Source organism: Rhipicephalus sanguineus, chromosome 2, assembly GCF_013339695.2.
Source record: "Rhipicephalus sanguineus isolate Rsan-2018 chromosome 2, BIME_Rsan_1.4, whole genome shotgun sequence".
Lineage (NCBI taxonomy): Eukaryota > Metazoa > Arthropoda > Arachnida > Ixodida > Ixodidae > Rhipicephalus > Rhipicephalus sanguineus.
The window spans coordinates 61,706,593-61,725,190 of NC_051177.1; the positions used below are offsets into that span (position 1 = coordinate 61,706,593).

Genomic DNA, 18,598 nt, shown 5'->3' on the forward strand with positions numbered 1-18,598 from the left:
GGAACTAGGCCATGCTGATGCCGCTTGACACATGATTTTTTGCATTCTGTTGTTGCCCCAGCACTAACACCACGCTTAAAGATGGATAAGCTCCATTCCGCACCGCATTACTAAAGTTAAGTAGACTTCAAGTGCCCTGTGTGGAAACGCGGCGCAAAAAACTACAGCGCGTAGCAGACGCCCCTCGCTTTCCGCGCGCTTCCCGATCGCGGAAAGCCCACGGGTCCGGCGCAGCAGCGGCGCGGCGCGGGAGTTCACGGAGCCTTTTTGAGTGCACCCGCCAGAAATAGCGATTAATCAATTAATCGACGAAATAACTCTCATCGATAGGGATTCCTCAATTAATGGTTGAGCTGGTGAACTATTAATCATTAATTGATTAAAAGTGCTAATCGACCATTCTTAAAACCCAGGTGCTCAAAATAATCAAGAAGTCCTCCACTACGGCTTGCCGCATAGTGTAATCGCGGTTTTGAGGCGTAAAACCATCTAATTAAAAACGCGCTCTTTCTCTCCCGTTGGCAAACCACATTCGTCCAACTATGATCAACGTCAGCATTGTCTACAATTTTGCATATGTGGCCCTTCGGTCCCGTTCACCAAAGCCTCTTTTTCCAGGTTTGTTCTTAAGATCACGTGTCTCTCTTCTCCTCTATGTGCGGTTGTGCGTTATATTTTCTGATTTTTAGGGGCGAAGCTCCTTATGCCGTTGGTCTGCCCATCCTCCGTTTGTAGCGTTGTAGTAGCCACCTCTAGCTCGTGAGAAGCGCGCGTTCTGGTATGCAGTAGCAGAAGAAGACGACGTTGACGAGTGAGACTCTCGTGCGTGTTCGCCTGTGTGGCATTCTTTCTTCTTTACTGCGCGCGTTCTGGTATGCAGTAGAAGAAGAAGACGACGTTTCAGAAGTAACGCGCCATGAGGCTCCCTCCTGGCACGCTTTCTCTTTAGCTCGGAGTCGCGAGATGGAAGACAAGGCTGCGGAACGGAGGGCACGGAAGGCGGCGGCAGCGCGCTCGCAGACAGAATCCTGAGGTGAGAGCCCGCGAGGCCGAAGCTGCACGTCGACGCCGCGAAGCAAATTCCGCCGTTCGAGCCCGCGAAGCCGAAGCTGCTCGACAAGCTGCACGGCTGCGGCGCGAAGACCCCGCCGTTCGAGCCCGCGAGGCCGAAGCTGCACGGCTGCGGCGCGAATCAGATCTTCAAAATGTGAAGGACCGTGAAGCGGCGAGAAAGCGCGCGTACCGGCAGGCAGAGCCCGAAGCTGTGCGTGCACGTGAAGTGGCTGCAAAACGCATCAGGCGGCCCGAAGGCGCCGACGCGCGCTTCCAGCGGGACTTCCTTGATAACAGTTTCGGCCATAGTTGCGGTGTGTGCAACAGATTGTGGTTCTCAATCTAGTCACAATATCTTCCATCAAGAAGGACCACACTCGCGGCAATGCCATCGCCGTGCTGCAGCGCGAGTTCGCTTCGCCCCACTCATCATCATTCACCACGTGGATATGCTGTGATGTTTAGATGCGAAGTATCTTATGGCGGAGTTCAATCCGGTGGTGGTGGTGTGCGGCGTGACCACCATTACTGCGCATGCGCATACCCTCTCCACTCCCCTCCCCACTTCCTTATTCCCCTCTCCACTCCTCCTCTCCACTTCCCCTCTCGCCTCCCCCTTTCCACTCTTCCTCTGAAACGCGGGCTAGACATGCCGAAATTCTCTCCTGCGCAACGCCGCGATGAGCACCAGCGCATGCGCGTCCCCTCCCACTCTCTCTCCTCTCCTACGCTGCCCCCCTCTCGCACGCCTGCCGACCGCGTTCCCCGCTCGCCCGGTGAGAATTAACGGCCAGGCTAGAGGGAAGACAAGACGCGCGTAGCGTTCCTCTTCGCGTTCCACGACGCGAGGTCGGTAGCATGCCCAAAGAACGCCAACGGAACGCGATCGTGCAAGTGCTCCGGCTTCGCATCGCCTCATGGTCCCCTCTAGCGGGAAATGGCGTAATTTTAAATGCGAATGCATTTCTTAGCCGGGGGTTGTCGTGCGTCCCTGGTCGGCGTGCGCACAGATCTCTCCGCGCGCGCTCCTCCTCGCCCCTAGCAACAGCTGCGCCGCGCCTAGGAACCGGAGCAGGTAGTGAGCGGCGGAGGGTAAGGGACAGGATGAGCGCGCGGGTGTGTGATGGCGCTTGCATCGCGGAACAGCGGAGGGTAAGGGAGAGGAGGAGTGTACCCGGTGAGGGCGCTCGCATCGCGAAGCTCGCTCGGCGGAGAGAGGAGGCGCTCGCATTCTTTACCCCTCCGCCCCGAACTGGCTTCCTTCGCTCGCCGCGCTTTCGGCATGGGTGCATTGGTCGTCTGCGCGCGCAACTTTCTCGCGCGAGCAATTCAAGCCGCTCGCTGGCCAGAAACCAGCAGGCACAACTCAGCTACGTTTGTCTCGTGCGCGACGATCTTTTTCGTCGCGACGGACCCGTTCGCGTAGAGCGGGAAGCGAGGCGGCTTTCAACCGCCCGGTGGTATGGAATGACCACATATCCGTGCGCACTGACTTCGTCTGCTGTGCAAAAGTGTGACCCCCTTGCCTGGGTACCGATCCTCTCGTCGGCGTGGGGCCGCGAGAGTTGTCGCGTCTGTTCGGCGCTTCGCGCTGAGTGGAGAGAGGAGACGCTCGCATTCTTTCCCCCTCCGCCCCGAACTCGTTTCCTTCGCTTTCTGACAGCGGTAGAGCTCGGACGCTCCTCCTGTCCGCGCTCGGACCTATATATATCATGCAGGGAGCGCGCGCTTCGGTGTCTTGATAGCGATGGAAGTCGGTGAAGTCGAATCTCTCGCGGCAACGATACCACTAGGACGAAGTGTAACACAATGCAACTCGAGAATTACGCCTCTACGTGCACACTCTCGTCTCTCTTTATTAATTAATCACACACTCGTCGGGTGCACCCAAATGCATTCGCATTTCCTCACGATGCCCTTCGGGGAGGTGCGGCTTTTTTTATTACCACAGGAGTGGCTGAACGTGAGTGCGAACACGGTGAACCTGCAGCTTTATGCTAGAAAGGCAGCATGCTTGCGCTGGTTAATAGCCTTGTATCTTAGGCACGGCACGAGCTTTAAACGGGCCTCACGAAGCAAATTCGCACGTGCGCGACGTTCAAATACGAAAGCATTGATCCGTTATTTACAGGCGCGCGCGCAATATAACATTCGTTCTAATTTCTAAAGCACGACGCGCAGTAAAGACATTATCTCTCCTCTAGCCTAGATAGGTGCAGTCATGCACCACAACCGGCGTTCGCCAGCGCTTTCGCGATGCGTTTCGGAGAGCCGAGACGTCAGCCCTTGGAATGTGCCCGGCGATTGCCACCCGATTAACAGGACAAGCGTCAGTGGTCGACCCTCTACATTGTGCTTCCTGGAAAGTCTTACAAAAAAAGAACCCAAACCCAAAATAAAGTAGGTATATGACTCACACCAACGTCATCGGGTCGAAACAGGAACTGCCTGTTGAGGTTGGACCGCTCGATGACATCCATGTCGGTCACGTGAATGAGGCCGTCGTTTGCGCCAAGGCCCATCATGGCGAAGTTCTTGAGAAGCTCGCAGCCGATGGCTCCAGCGCCTACCTTCGCGCGTGGCGGAATACGCGATTGGTGCGATTAGTACTTTTCATTCACTAGGACTCGCAAAGCGTTCAAAAGGAATAAAAGTCAGGAGCCTAACTACATCGCATGTGCGAGTTGCCATTGGCCCGACACAATCGTGAATGTATGTCTAACTTCGGGTTCGATGTGTTCGTAAGGTAAAATTTTCTCCAATCTCGGTGTTAGGACGATGTTAGGAGAACAAAACAAGAAGGCGTTAGGGTTGCATTGTTCTCTCCTCTTGCGTACGTTGTTTTCACGCTTTAACTTCTTTTATGATGAATCCTTACCAGCCAGCTAAACTTACTGTCCTCCCAACACAGAGATTGACGGAAATTTTATCTTACAAACACATCCAACGCTAGAATCTATTGCTCACAGTGCAACTATAAAAAAAGAAACTAGCGGATGCTACGCACACGCGGAAATAGGTCACAAGTTAAACATTCTTCATTGTTTATTGATATGTATACTTCTTTACTTTCGAAGACAATGTCTTCCTGCGTGTTTCGGTGGAAAAAAAAATGGAGACGATTTAGAGTACTTAAGTGCCCTACCACTGGAAGGCGGCAAGTTGTCCTTAGACACAACACTAGAACTAAACCTGAGAGTGCATATATTCATTGGGCTGCTCCACCCGAGCTTTGTAACTTTTCCACCCGAGCTCTTCCACCCGAGCTCTGACTGAATTCAACTATCACGTTTACTCGCGTGCTAGCAGCATTAGTTAGCAATGGCTGGTGTTAGCTAGTGTTGGCCAAATGGTGGCTAAATAATTGCTGATATTGGCGAACCGCTGGAAAATATTGGCTGTGGTCCCAAATCCTGGCTAATGTCGGCTTAATGAGGGTAACTGTCTGCCAGTGTTCATTAATATTGGCTATGTCCCTGTTGTAACGGCAACACTATGGTAATTTAATATCAAATTGAATATTGAATCATTTGCAATTTTTTGCTAGCTCAGCGCTCCTCGCTCAGTGCACCATACTGGTGCCATTTCGTTCATTCGACATGCCTCTTGTTGTGCTCGTCTACGTGGGCGCCAATCCCAGTGGACTACAATCATTCTCAAAGAAGGTCACTCTCGCGTACCCTGTGCTACATAACCTTTTATGAGGAACACACCCATCAACTACGCGTGAGCTATACTCGTTAACTATCCATCAGCTAACCGTCAGTTAGTCGTCTATGTTTGGACAAATACATAGCGGTCCAAGTTGTAAAATCGGCATGACAGCGACAACTAGCACCCGCGAAATAGGGAAAAAGGGTAAAAAAGACTGCGATCGAAAATTTTTTAGTGACAACCGGTAATGTCGAATTTGTTCGCCAAAACAATGGGAAAGAATAGGATCAGTTAACAGTTCAAGAATCTAGCATGCAATCTCTTACCACAAAGTAGTTCTGAGCCATCAGCAGGTCTTGCACGTCAGACCCGAAAACCCGGGCCTGCCCAGCGTAACGAGTGTGCTCCTGCGTAGCGGCGAAAATAGGTAAAAGAGGGCATCAGAATCTGATTATAAATAAATTTACATAGGCTCCGAAAGTTCGATGGGTTCACTGCGAATGCCGCAAATCGTTTGTTCGAAGCTTATGACAGCGCTTTAGGAAGATCACCATTGCGTTGGCGCTCGTTTCCGACACGTCTGCATCCTGCGGGAGGCACTCGAAAGCGTCAAAGTAGAACCACTGTTGGATCGGCCCGAACTTTCCGCTGCATGCCTGTGAGGAAAGAAAAAGCAGCAGTGACTTGAGACGATTCAATTGAGAGTGTAATCCGGCTGATTATGAGGACAACTATATTTGTTGAGAACAGTCATTTGAACTTTGAACGAGCAGACGCTTCCTATTAAGCTGGATACAATTTTTCCGATGGCTACGCACGGTACTCTAACCTCGCATTGTGCATATGCATAATCTTAAGTTGTCAAGGCCTGCCTTTCGGGTCACAATTGCGTGTTCTATGTGCCTTAATACCTACCTAACGGCTCATGAGCAGCAGAGTCTTCTAATTCTGCGAAAAAACTGCTCTCGCACTCCAAACGCAAATAATCGAAAATATGTACCTATGTAATCTTACATAATTTCAATCGCGACAAATCGCCTTCATTCTACATTTTCTTTCTTTATAGGAGAGGATGAGGAAATAGTTTTCTGCGTAGCTTCAACGGCAAGCCTCTGTCTAGCGAATAAGATTTCTCGTTGCCATGCGATTCAACTAAAGTGCTTTTAATCACGAATACAATCTAGAATAACCTCTAGGGAGCCAGTGATAACATGCCGCGTTATTTAAGTTTCGCAATGTGCACTTATACGTCACGTTACGTACGCAAGTGACAGCGAGAAAACCTTATCACTTTCAAACCCAATTCAAACAGTCAAGAACGCAGTGGGAACTAATATTGCACTTCCACCGAGTATACGTGACAAATCGCTCATCTAGGCCATCAGCCGGCGTGAATCTCCGATTATAATTTTACCATACTACTAACAGATTTTGTTTAAAAAGCTAAGCTTCAAGAGTTGACTTTCCGTGGCGCCACCACCCTGACGTTAAGGCCAAAGGGGCTAATAGCCAGCAACGCACCTTCATCACTTCCTGCGCTGCGATGCTCCCAATCACTGCTTGCATGGGACACAGCGAGCCGGCCGACACGTACGAGAGCGTCGTGATCACCTTCTCGTCCACATTGTTAAGTGGTGTGGCTAGATTAGTGTTCTTTTGTTTGGCCCGGCGGACAACCTCTTCTGCATCTTCCTGCAGTGACCACACGCGCTAAGCAAACTGGCCTCACAACGAACGTAAATGAGCGAGATAAGTGCGTGGACACCAATGTGTGGCGCTATAATGATTGGCGCATCGCGAAGCAGTAGAGGTCTGATAAGAGTAGATACAAATAGTGCTGACTCTGGATAACTGAGTGATTGAGTGTGCGTGCGTGCGTGCGTGCGCGCGCGCGCGCGCGCGCGCGTGTGTGTGTGTGTGTGTGTGTGTGTGTGTGTGTGTGTGTGTGTGTGTGTGTGTGTGTGTGTGTGTGTGTGTGTGTGTGTGTGTGTGTGTGTGTGTGAGTGAGTGAGTGAGTGAGTGAGTGAGTGAGTGAGTGAGTGAGTGAGTGAGTGAGTGAGTGAGTGAGTGAGTGAGTGAGTGAGTGAGTGAGTGAGTGAGTGAGTGAGTGAGTGAGTGAGCGAGCGAGCGAGCGAGCGAGCGAGCGAGCGAGTGAGTGAGTGAGTGAGTGAGTGAGTGAGTGAGTGAGTGAGTGAGTGAGTGAGTGAGTGAGTGAGTGAGTGAGTGAGTGAGTGAGTGAGTGAGTGAGTGAGTGAGTGAGTGAGTGCATGTTTCACTTTCATCTGGGCCACTTGGACAACCTTGCAGTGTATTCATGCAGTGACCTGGCCCATTATGGCGATGTCGTATACCTTATTCCAAGGCCGAGGAAGGCGCGAGTGCACGTGCTGGAATTCCTGGAGAGCCTGGAAACCGAGGTGAAGTTGCGGAGGACGACTCATCTTCGCAAAGTCTGACACAACGAAGTCGGGTTTGGCCATTGACTCCTGGAACGCTTTCTGAAAAGAGACAAAAACAGAAATACGACAAACTCTCACGTCTCGTGAATAAATCATCAGCGTACTGAAAGGAAAGCCCGAAGAGATGATGTAGGCACATATCGATATCACTCAATCTCGAAGCCCTACAAACTCGATGAGACAAAGGTATAAGCAACTCACGAACTTGATGTCCTTCGGCATTTTTACTTGCGTTGCGACGCCGCCTATGACGTAATCACCAAACTGCGTTGTATCGCCGACGGAGAATGTGTCTGGTCCTTGATGAGCGTAAAACAGACGAGGGAAGAGCAAATACATTAGCAATGTACAGCTAACTAAAACACACGCTTGCACGTGCTTAATCTTTGTTGACACCGCGGATCCAAATCGGCGGACTAGCGCGACGTGACTTAACCGCATCAAGCTACACGCCGCGGACTTCGGTATACGATAGTGCGAATCGTGCTTTATTAGATGACGCATCTGCCGTCGCGAGAGACAGTTTGCTATAAAGAGACGCCGGAGGTGCCATCGCTTACCGAGCACCTTGACTTTCATCGGCGGGCAGTTGTTGATCTCGGTCATGCCCTTGACTTCGGAAAATGCGACGTAGTCACCGTCCTCGAAACCGTGCCTCAATGCTTCCAAGCAGGTCACTACGCCTTCCGTGTCCTTTGCGGGAAAGCAGAGAAGAAATGACGCCAAGATGACGTTATAAGAGGAAGTTGGTGAGAATTCCGTGAACTTGAGCATCGAGAGCAAAGCATTTTGTGCCCTTTTATGCGCTTGTACTGTCCGCCTTATAGGATGCTCTTAGTGGTCACTTTCAGGTTGCTTTTCTGAAACATGCATTTGAATCCCTAAATTGATGTTCTGCTCCCGTTAATCTGTATATTTCAACTTTTCATTTTATTATTGAAAAATGAACATAATCTGAGGATCTCTTCGTCGCCGTTATGTGCTTTAGAAATGTATCTGAATAGATATAAATAAACAAGAATATAATGGTTAGTTACAGCAAGCGCAAGTAGGTGAAAGGGAAAGGACGTAAGATTAAAGGGGTACTGACACAAAAATTATGGCCCCGCGTTTTGTTTTTTGTTTTTTTTTTTTTGCCGCAATTTGTTGCTGGGGGCCTATCAGTCATAACACGGCACATCGCTTGCTGCAGCGCGCGACAGATAATTACAGGCTCCTCATTACCGACCAGTGTCAGTTTCGGCTTCAAAAGCGACAAGCCTCTGGGTGCAACTATCACCACCTATCGGGTGCAGCGCTCGATCACGTCAGCACACAGAACTGTGACGCACTTCCGCGCGGTTCGCGAGCAGCCGCCGAGAAGTAGGCTGCTGGAGCGAACGCGGCAAAAAAACATGGCGGCTATGACGTCATCATAACTTGTTGCAGCGTGGTCACGTGAGGGAAGTAGGGGAGTCACCGAGGGTCTCCTCTGAGGGTGTCAATAGCTGGAGGGTGTCGACTGCTCACGCAAACTTCAAAATTAATTTAAAATACCTTCCAAGTTATATTCGCTGTTGATATTTTGCAGATGATATACACATGTTCACGGGAATCGATCCCGCAGGCTATCTTGGCCGGGAAATTTTGTGTCAGTACATGTTTAACAGTGGAACAGGCAATTCTCGCATTTTACCATTGAAATTTATTGTTTCAAATGCTCAATTGTGTTCCCTAATAAATAACATCTGAATATAGTCGTGAAACACATCGTAAAAATTGCCTGTAGGATACAGAAGGCGTGCCCTGTTAGTACAAAAAGATGATATAACATACAAGAACTATTGCGCTGTTTACCCCAATAATTCAACATGTGGGCATATATGCACTAACTTCATGCCTTATTGATATCCTTTTATTCTTCAAGTATTTAACGTGCGACAACTTTAAGATGAGGGATAAAAGAGTTAGGCTGATACAAACAATAAGGGAAGCATGAGCAGCCGTAGAGCTTCAAATACTTTGTATCCTGGCAAGCCTTGCACAACGCGTTCGTTTCAAAACAGACCGAGACAACGAGTTTTTTGTTTGTTTGTTTTTTACACACCTTAGTGATAGAGGCGATTAAAACTGACAGCGGCTCCTCTCCGTTTGGGTCGAGTACTCGGAATTTTTCACCGAAGTCGCAGAATATCTGCCTGCATTGCAAAAGGACGAAAACTGTGACACAAACATCGCGACATCTCGTAGCGCAACCCATGCATACCCCCATAGCGTTCCCCGGCCGTTTCTAAACGGTATAGTTTGGTGTTCTCGCCTAGAGCACTGCACGGGCCGTGATTCTAGGCCCGGGCCCGGCCCGGGCCCGGAACTCGTTGAAGTTTACCCGCCCGGACCCGGCCCGGTGACTCAAAGCGAGACCCGGGCCCGGCCCGAACCCGAGAAAATATTTCGCTTACCCGGCCCGGCCCGGCCCGACCGCAAATCGGGCCCGACAGGGGCCCGAGCCAATAATCTAAGTGGTGTTGCCCGTACATGGAATCGACAGCGAGGAGTTTTAAGGGGCAAATGTCTACGCTTTGTTGGTGCATGCTTCGCTAACAATTATGCGGTAACTTCTTGTAAAAAAGGGCTCACGGTGGAAACATGTAGTTGAGCGGGGGTATTCTTTCTGCACATACAATGGGGATCATCAAGAACATTTTGTAGCAGATATTGTAGTAAGGAAAGTGATTTACAGCATGGGTTAAGTTTTGATAGGGAGCGCAATAAAAAAAAACAGTTGAGACAGAGAACAGTACGCTGTCTTCACTTTGTTTTTATTGCACTCTGCATTGAAATTTAAAGCATGCTCTAACGACAAAGTAAATTGTGCACCCTTCTGGATAAGCAGCACCTGTCTTCAGCATAGTAGCGCCTTGCCACAGCAAGAGAAATAGACGAAAAAAAAAAAGCCATATTTATTACCTTCGATGTAAATAGACTAACCTAGATAAAAATTTTAATGAACCGTGTGCACCGCGTGTACTGTTTGAAATACGTATATAAGCAGCCCAAGCGAGGAGGAGGAATAAACTTTATTATCAACCAGCAATTTAAGTGCCTTGGCCTAGGCCTCCCACGTGGGGACGTCGAGGTCTTGCCTCTTCGCCGCCTCGCGGGCTTGCTGGATGGGCCCATAGCTGATCGTCGAGGTGGGAGCTGCGCAGGGCAGCGCACCATCTCGACGAGAGGGTCTCGGTAGTAACATTCTGGTACTGGACAGGACATTACAGCATGTGAGGGAGCGATGCTACCTGTGTCTTGCATATCTTACAAATGTTCGTAGTGTATATGTCGGGGTAAATCTTGTGATATCGGGAAAGTGACGGGTAGGAGTTTGTTTGTAGCAGGCGTAAGGTAGTGGCGTGAGCTCTGCATAACTTGTGGTTAGGTGGAGGGAAGATTCTTCGGGAAAGGTAAAATGACTTCGAAGAAAAAACTATTTGTCAAAGCATATTTTTCATATATATCACGCCACTGCTAGTGCAGTTTTCTGTGGCATAGTTTGCAGTTTATTTTTTCACATGTTATTGTCCCAAAAATTATATCAAGGGATTACTGCTTGAAACACGCCATGCGCTGTTGCATCCCATATCCAGCCGTGGAAAAGTTTTTTGCACTGCTTGCGCTAGCCGCAGTGGCGCACATCAGCCTTGCGGATTGTGAAGGAGTCAGCAGTCGTTGTTCTTATCTTCCACCACTGGAGCAAATTTAGAATGCATTTGTGGACCTCTGCAGAATGAACAGAGCAGCTGTACCTCATCCCTTCATTTCTCTCATTCCCGAACATCGTGCCACTCTTCAACATCATCTGTAAAACTCCTCTTTCGGTGCTTCTCCTTGCAGTTTTCACCAGTGTATGTTATGCCCGGTTTGTACCGTGCTCGTGTTTTTTTTTTTTCATATTATAATGGTGTATGCCTTCCTAACGGTGTTGTACCGGTAGAAGGTGGCCCATGCGCTACGCGGGTACGACTGGCAGGAGGTGGGCGAAGCGATTTCGGATTAATTTCGGGGTTTGTTGTAGTTTGGTTATAAAGGCGCGAATAAGCTTCTCGACGTTTACTCGTTGGATGCATATGGTTCGACGTAAGGGGGACATCACCCGGTACGGTGGACCTATGCTACTCCTGCACATTCAAACGCTGTTGCGGCAGTATCATGTAGCTCTCGCACTATATAGCGCAGGGGTCTCAAACACGTGGCCCTCGGCTGCACGCGGCCCGTGGATCTCTCGCTAGCGGCCCGCGGCCAGCACATCGACGGTCTTCGTCCAATATTTTTTAAAATTTTTTTATAGGTACGTTCCTGAGCTACATAGACATGACAGGTCGAAAGCATTTTTCTCGTGATGCACCCCCTGCAGTCACCATGTATTGATACATAACCGTGAAACAATTTAGTCATTTTGGAGATAGGGATCGATATATTGTTGAAATCCTGCCGCCAAATTCCCCTTCAGAAATGACTCATATAAGAAGTATGGGAAATGTCTTTTTTTCAAATGGCAACGTGAGCTGACATTTGTACAACATACCCCCCCCCTGATCCTCGCTCCTACCTTCATCACTGTCCTGGCCCTGGAGGGAGTAAATTTTCGTGAATGCGGTCCGTTAGCTGAGGTGAGTTCGACAACCCTGATATATCATAACTAGACGAAAGCTTAGACGTTAATAATGTGGGCACACAAAGCAGGTTGTGCATGTTCATCTCGCGTCACATGACCACTGGGAGCCGTGACGGAAAAAGAATGTGTGTTTATAGGGATTCTATGTAACGATACCCCGCGCAGTCCTTGCATGCGTTTTAGTGACAGGCTGGAACTTTCAAGAACGCTTCCCTGCTTTGGAGCTCTGTGATCGTTCCTGAGATTATAAGTTAGAGGTACAAACTTATTATATTACATTTATTACTTCGACTACAAAATAACGAATGGTATATAAAATAATAGCGAATGCAGTTAATGAACCACCGAATAGTAATATGTTAACTATGTAAGCGCCTGGTCTATTTACTCTTTCAGATAAATGAGGTAGCCTTTATGCAAGAAGAAAAAGTTGTTCAGTACTTGACCCTCATAAAACTTCACAAATAGCCTGCCCCAGATGAAAAAAGCGTTTTTTTTTCGAGATAAAATGTGCAACATATATATGCACAACGTATGTGTAACACACTTAAAGAGACAGCAGGGATGTAGGCAGATTTTTTTTCGGGTGGCGGCACCTCCTTGATCTGAAGTGGCGGCCGGGCAGGCAGATGTGATCGAATCTCATTTTCTGTTCTGTATGTCATGGCAAAACAAAATTTCGGGGGAGGGGGTACGCCACTGAGGGAGACTAAAGAGAAAAACGATTTTATTATTACAAGAAAAGTACCCTTTTAAAATTCCAAAATGACCATGCTCGTCGCGACAAGACTGTTGATGAGCGAGAAAACGCGCGAAAAGAAAATGCTGGTAGCGACGCTACCTTGAAATTCGCGCAGCAAGCGCCGTGACGTCACAGATTCTGACGGCGTCCACTGGAGCCTACGTAGTTCCTAATCGGTAAAAATGAAGTACATTGATTTCAGAGGGGGCGGTAGATTTAATACGCCAAGTTTCAGAAAATTTCGTTGAGCGAATGTCGCCAAAACACGACCAATACAGTCTGAAATCCGTGACGTTCCGCCCAGATATTTCGGCGCGAAATTTAAAAACGGAACTTTGACCTAGATTTTCTCCGCTATAAATAAACTTATGATGATGAAATTAATTACATTCGAGTTCTCAGAGTACACATTATCAGCCTAAACCGATTCAGTGCTTCACTTTAGTGCCCCCTTAAGAACTGAGCAAAGTCCAAGCCCGGCCCGACCTGAGCCCGCCACCTCAAACCCGGGCCCGGCCCTAAGCCCGAAGCTGCAAGCCCGAGCCCGGCCCGGGCCCGCCGTGAAGACTGCTTTACCCGGCCCGGCCCGGCCCACGGGCCGGGCCGGGCTCGGGTTTTCGGGTAGGCCCGAGCCCGTGCAGTGCTCTATTCTCGCCTACCGTATCGAATATCGCACTACGAGCACTCATCAGCACTAGCTCCTGAGTAAATATGGCTAACTAATCGCTAATGTTGGCTGGTGTTGGTGTGTGATGGTTAATGTCCGCTACTTTTGGCCGGCTGGTGATAAACCTTCGCTGATAATGATTTATGCCGCCAATCCGCTGTTAGAGCATCTATATTGTCTTTGATGTAAACTCGGTGTTCTCGCATATGCATAGACAACAAGCTGAATTCACTATGATTGATTTCTTTTTTTTTTTAATTTTTTATGTGTGGAGCATTTTAGAAGCGGCACACCACTATGTGCGTGAAAACTGTTTTCGGCTGCAGAACGCACCCAGCCAGACCCCGAGTATCGGCCACGATCAGCGAAATGTTGTTCTCGTGGGCAAAGGCGGCGATCTCCTCTTGCTCGTCTAGCGGAGTCTCCGTCAACACCACCGCCTGGGAGGACACAATAGTTTAGTTACAACACGAGCGTGCGTTTGCCGCCTGTACATATTTATAGAGCGTCGCTTCGGAGCTGCATAAAGAAGCACAAATAGCGTTAATCTGACGAAACCCTATATCCGTCAGCTGCTTATTGTTATCCATCACGCGGAGCCCCAATTATCAAGACGCAACACAAGTGAAGTAGTTTCCCTCTGTAGTTTTCTTGAGAACCGCACCAACGGACAAAGAATCACCCAGCTGTTAGCTTAAAACAAAGCCACTCACACTGAACTGCTTCAGGAACTCTTTGCTCAGGGGCTCCGTATGGGCCTCCACACGCACGTACTGGTTCAGTCGCGCCAGTGATGCCTCTGAAGCTGCCGCTCTGTTCTCGCCCAGGCTTTCCTCGCTAAGGTAGTACTGGAAGACGTACAATGGATCATAATATAAACAATGCGACCACTAAACGTAGCCGTGCATTACTCTGTAGGGTCATGTATCAATATTCGGAAACGCGTGTATGATACGAACTCCTTCGGTCGAGTCATCTGTAACGGGCGATCAACAAGGCAACATTGTGTACAACCAATAGAGCAACGCCTGGCAACGCTGTACGCAAGCGTTCCTTTTGCTATCAAAAATTGGGGGACCCTTAAGCTTCGCCTTTAAGAGTTGAACGCGATAGCGAAATCCGGCCCCTAGTGCGCACTGCAACCACTAAGTGCACACTTATTAATGTGTATTGTTACACACACACACGCACGCACGCGAATTTTACAGGCTTTCGATCTAAAGCAAGAGTCGCATGGCCTCCAAGAGATGCGCCGCGCGCTGGCCCTCTCGGAAGCCATGAAAAGGCGAGACATATTTCTCACAATGCCTCACAGATGGCAGCACATTATCTAGCGTTTGCTGCGTTGGCTTGATATGTTTTCCTCTAGATGGACATAGTTGTCCATTTTTAGAGCTGTTTGAAAGTTCGTGTGTGTATTTAGCGGCGATGGCTGCACTATCCCGGCGTTTTTCGACGTAGTTTGATGGCCTCGCGAATGCGCCTACCGTATGGGCTCGTTTTCGTCGTGACACCTGCCGAACAAAATACGTCGAGACTCCTTTCACTACATGACATTTATGTAGTGTTTTTGTCCGAAGCACCTGCAAGCAACATCGTGGCTTTGTGGTAAGATACCTGCTTGCCACGCGAACGGCCCGGGTTCGATCCTCATTGGGACCGAAGATTTTATCGTTTATTTTATTTGCTACTTTCTCGATTTTTCGCTCACGGATGATTTTTCGCTCACAACCAACGGTGCCGACGCCGACAGCGGAATTTCTGCGACACGAGCTCTCTAACGCTACCGCGTTAAAAACCAGTGTGCTTGTGTCCACCACCGTGTGCAGACGCTTTCTACAAGACGCTCGATACGTGGTATCAGAAGTGGGACGCCACGATGACCCGAGCCACTGCAATTGGGCGACAACGCAGCGGCGTCCTGGCAGACATTCAAGCAACGCATCGAGCTGTACCTGATAGCTACGGAGCCCACCAAACCACGCAGTAAGGAGCAGAAAGCTGCGATTTTTTTGCACGTCGCCGGTCAAGAAGCAATTGATGTGTTCAATACCCTGAACCTGACGCCGGAGGAAGCTAAAGACTACGACGCTTTGGTTAAAGCGTTTGAAGCCTACTGCTTGCCCAAGTGTAATGAGACTTACGAACGCTATGTGTTTCGCTCGCGTCGTCAGGCACACGAAGAGCCATTCGAACAGTTCTTGCGGGATTTGCAGTTGAAAGCAAGAACGTGCAACTTTGGTGATTTACGAGACTCCATGCTGAGGGACCAAATCGTGTATGGCATTTCTAGCGCTTCCCTGCGTGAAAAACTTCTTCGCAAGAAGGACCTGACCCTCGTCACAGCAGTGGAATACTGCAAGGCTGAGGAACTTGCTGAATCACAAAATAAAGCGTGGGCTGAGGAAAACAAGACTGAACCTGTTGCAAGAACGCCACTTAAGAAGGGACGAAAAAAATGCCGGTACTGCAACTTGTCACACGCGCCAAGAAAGTGTCCCGCGTACGGCAAAATGTGCAACAACTGCATGAAGCCTAATCGCTTCGCCGCCTGCTGTACGAACAACCGAGCAGCTGTTGATGACGTGGTCGACGGAGTGGAGAGTGACGGTGACTTCGATGTTCTGGAGATCAGGACAACGGAAAGCAAGCGTGGTCACGAAAGTCGCGATTGGGTCGTAACAACGAACATTAAAGGAAAGCAGGTGCAGCTGAAGGTCGACACCGGAGCGCAGGCCAACTTGCTGCCGCGTTCGCTGTTCAACAGGCTCAGTACTAAACAGCAGCCGTACCCTACGAGGAGCATCTTGCGTCATTATGGGGGTGGTGAAATACCACACTGTGGAAAGGTCCGCCTCGCCGTGCAGTTAGACAAGCGACACGTTCTGCTGGAGTTCGTAGTAAAGAAGAAGCAAGCAATTTTGGGCCTCGAGGCTAGTGAGCAACTTGGTCTGGTCAACAGAGTCAACGCGGTGGACAACAGCGACGGTTACGCAAGCCTAAAGCAGACATATCCAAGACTATTCACCGGCATTGGAAGGACGCGGCGCGAGTACAATATGGTGCTTCGAGAGGACGCTGTCCCCGTAGTACAGCCAACCCGGCGCGTGCCTTACGCACTCAGAAAGCCACTCAAGAAAGAGCTCATCATTGAGAAAGTGGAAGAGCCGTCGGACTGGGTAAGTCCCTTGGTTATCGTGAGGAAGAAAAATGGAGACTTAAGAGTTTGCATGGACCCGCGGGCAATTAACAGGGCAGTGAAAAGAGAACACTTTCAGTTGCCATGCCGGGAAGAAATCGAGGGTGAGCTAGCGCATGCAAAGTTTTTCAGCAGACTTGATGCAAACAGCGGTTTTCATCAAATTCCTTTAGATATAAAGACTTCAGAAATCTGCGCAATCAGTTCCCCGTTCGGTCGTTATCGGTATCTCCGATTACCGTTCGGTATTTCATATGCACCCGAAGTTTTCCAGTGTACCATGAGCCAGATATTCGATGACCTCCCAGGAACGCGTGTGTACATCGACGACGTGCTTGTGTGGGGTTCTAGCAAAAAGGAACACGATGAACGCCTGCACAAAGCGCTAGCGAGGGCACAGGCTGAGGGCCTTACCTTGAATGCGGAAAAGTGCATTTTCGGACAAACTGAAATCACCTTCTTGGGCGATAAAATTAGCTCCAAAGGTATTGAGCCTAATTCCGACCTGATAAAGTGCATCTTAAACCAACCTGCGCCAAAGACCAAGAAAGACGTTCAGCGCTTCCTTGGAGCAGTTAACTATTTTGGAAAGTACTTGCCACTGTTGTCAGCCCGCACTGAGGCCTTGCGCAGCCTAATAAGGAACGATACAATTTTCGAGCGGACGCAGGTTCACGAGCGTGAGTGGGAACAACTCAAGATGATGCTGACGAAAGCGCCAGTCTTGGCTGTTTTAAAGCTTTCTTGGGAAACTTAAACGCAGAAATTTTGGTCTGTCTGTCTTTCTGTCTGTCTTTCTGTTTGTCGGCACGTCCCTCGATTCAGCCACTCGGCCAAAGTTGAACCACTTGCCCAAGGGCCAGCCGTCTTGAACTGGTACGGCTGTTCATACTTGTGAACGTTGTCGATCAAAAAGTAAATATCATGCATATCTGAGGTGCAACATCACAAGGTAAGTATTAGGTGGCGTGTTCCTTTAATAGAAAATGCATACATACGTAATTTTAAGGACCCTAGTTTCTTAAGCTGCGCTGAAAATGCATAAGAATGGAAGCTTGAGCGAGTTGGTATGCGTTCATCTTTGTTGAAACAGCGCTCACTAGACGACGACGAAGTAAAAGAAGGCACAGGACAGGCGCTGCCTGTCCTGTGCCTTCTTTTACTTCCTCGACGTCTAGTGAGCGCTGTTTCAACAAAGCTGAAAATGCGACTGCGCTGAAATTTGCCTTCCTCCGTGCCCTTCGCACGAGCTCATTGTTGTGTTTCTGTTTCGGTTCTGTATTGTACTGTACGAATGCCATGGGTTGGTGTTGAAAAACTTTAGTTTTGAGAAGGCCAAGAAGGTGAAAAAAAATATTTAAAAAATGAAAAAGCAGCGTTGTGGGCGGCCTTCAGGCTGCCGGTTGTGGGCGCCGCTCTGGCGTTCCTGTTTTACCCAGGCGACGTGTAAATAAAAGAGTGTGTGGAGAGCACTCGTTGAGTGCGGACGTTTCTCTGCAAAGGTCTTCGCCTGCTGCTGCGCCGGGACTACCAGCACGCAACACATCACTCATGTTTCCCGATGTATTGCCAGATGGCGTCCATATCTCACACAGCGCCTCTTCTATCGTCTTTACACGACATTTGCAGCGAAGCACGCAGATACGCGGCCAATATTTTTTAATTCCGAGCTTCCCACGAAACTGTCGACGGACGCGTCTGCGTTTGCACTCGGAGCGGTCCTTTTCCAACAACATGGACGCGATTGGCGTCCCGTCGGATACGCGTCGCGAGCACTCGCAGAAACCGAGCGAAGGTATGCTCAAATAGAAAAAGAGGCATTAGGCATAACATTCGGCTGTGAAAAGTTTAACGATTATGTCACTGGAAGACATATTGCTATCGAAACTGACCACAGTCCATTGTTGGCGATTTCAAAGAAAGAAATAGGTGACATGTCACCGCGTCTGCAGCGGCTATTTCTTCGGCTGCTGAAATATGAATTTGATTTGCAGTATGTTCCAGGCAGCAAATTAGTTGTTGCTGACACCTTGTCAAGAATCCCAGCACAGGAACACCCAGGCAAGGGCACAACAATGTTGAAGTTCATGCTATTGGCGTCCTTACTTCAAGTGTGGGTTTAGCCACCCTCTCCCGTCTGCAGGCAGCAACGGCCAGTGATGAAACGCTGCAAGAT

General features: G+C 49.2%; 1 protein-coding gene across 1 annotated transcript in view; it reads right to left on the reverse strand.

Moving 5' to 3' along the window:
• Window positions 1-18,598, reverse strand: part of LOC119381631 (ubiquitin-like modifier-activating enzyme 1) — a 53,166-nt gene that overhangs the window by 24,460 nt on the left and 10,108 nt on the right. Inside the window, exons 4-13 of the mRNA XM_049412847.1 lie at window positions 13,937-14,071; window positions 13,557-13,663; window positions 9,253-9,343; window positions 7,727-7,859; window positions 7,368-7,465; window positions 7,059-7,205; window positions 6,229-6,399; window positions 5,259-5,363; window positions 5,034-5,114; window positions 3,471-3,623 (exon numbers count right to left, since the gene is read on the reverse strand). Of these exons, the coding sequence (XP_049268804.1) occupies window positions 3,471-3,623; window positions 5,034-5,114; window positions 5,259-5,363; window positions 6,229-6,399; window positions 7,059-7,205; window positions 7,368-7,465; window positions 7,727-7,859; window positions 9,253-9,343; window positions 13,557-13,663; window positions 13,937-14,071 (1,221 nt within the window). The remainder of the gene's footprint in view (window positions 1-3,470; window positions 3,624-5,033; window positions 5,115-5,258; window positions 5,364-6,228; window positions 6,400-7,058; window positions 7,206-7,367; window positions 7,466-7,726; window positions 7,860-9,252; window positions 9,344-13,556; window positions 13,664-13,936; window positions 14,072-18,598) is intronic.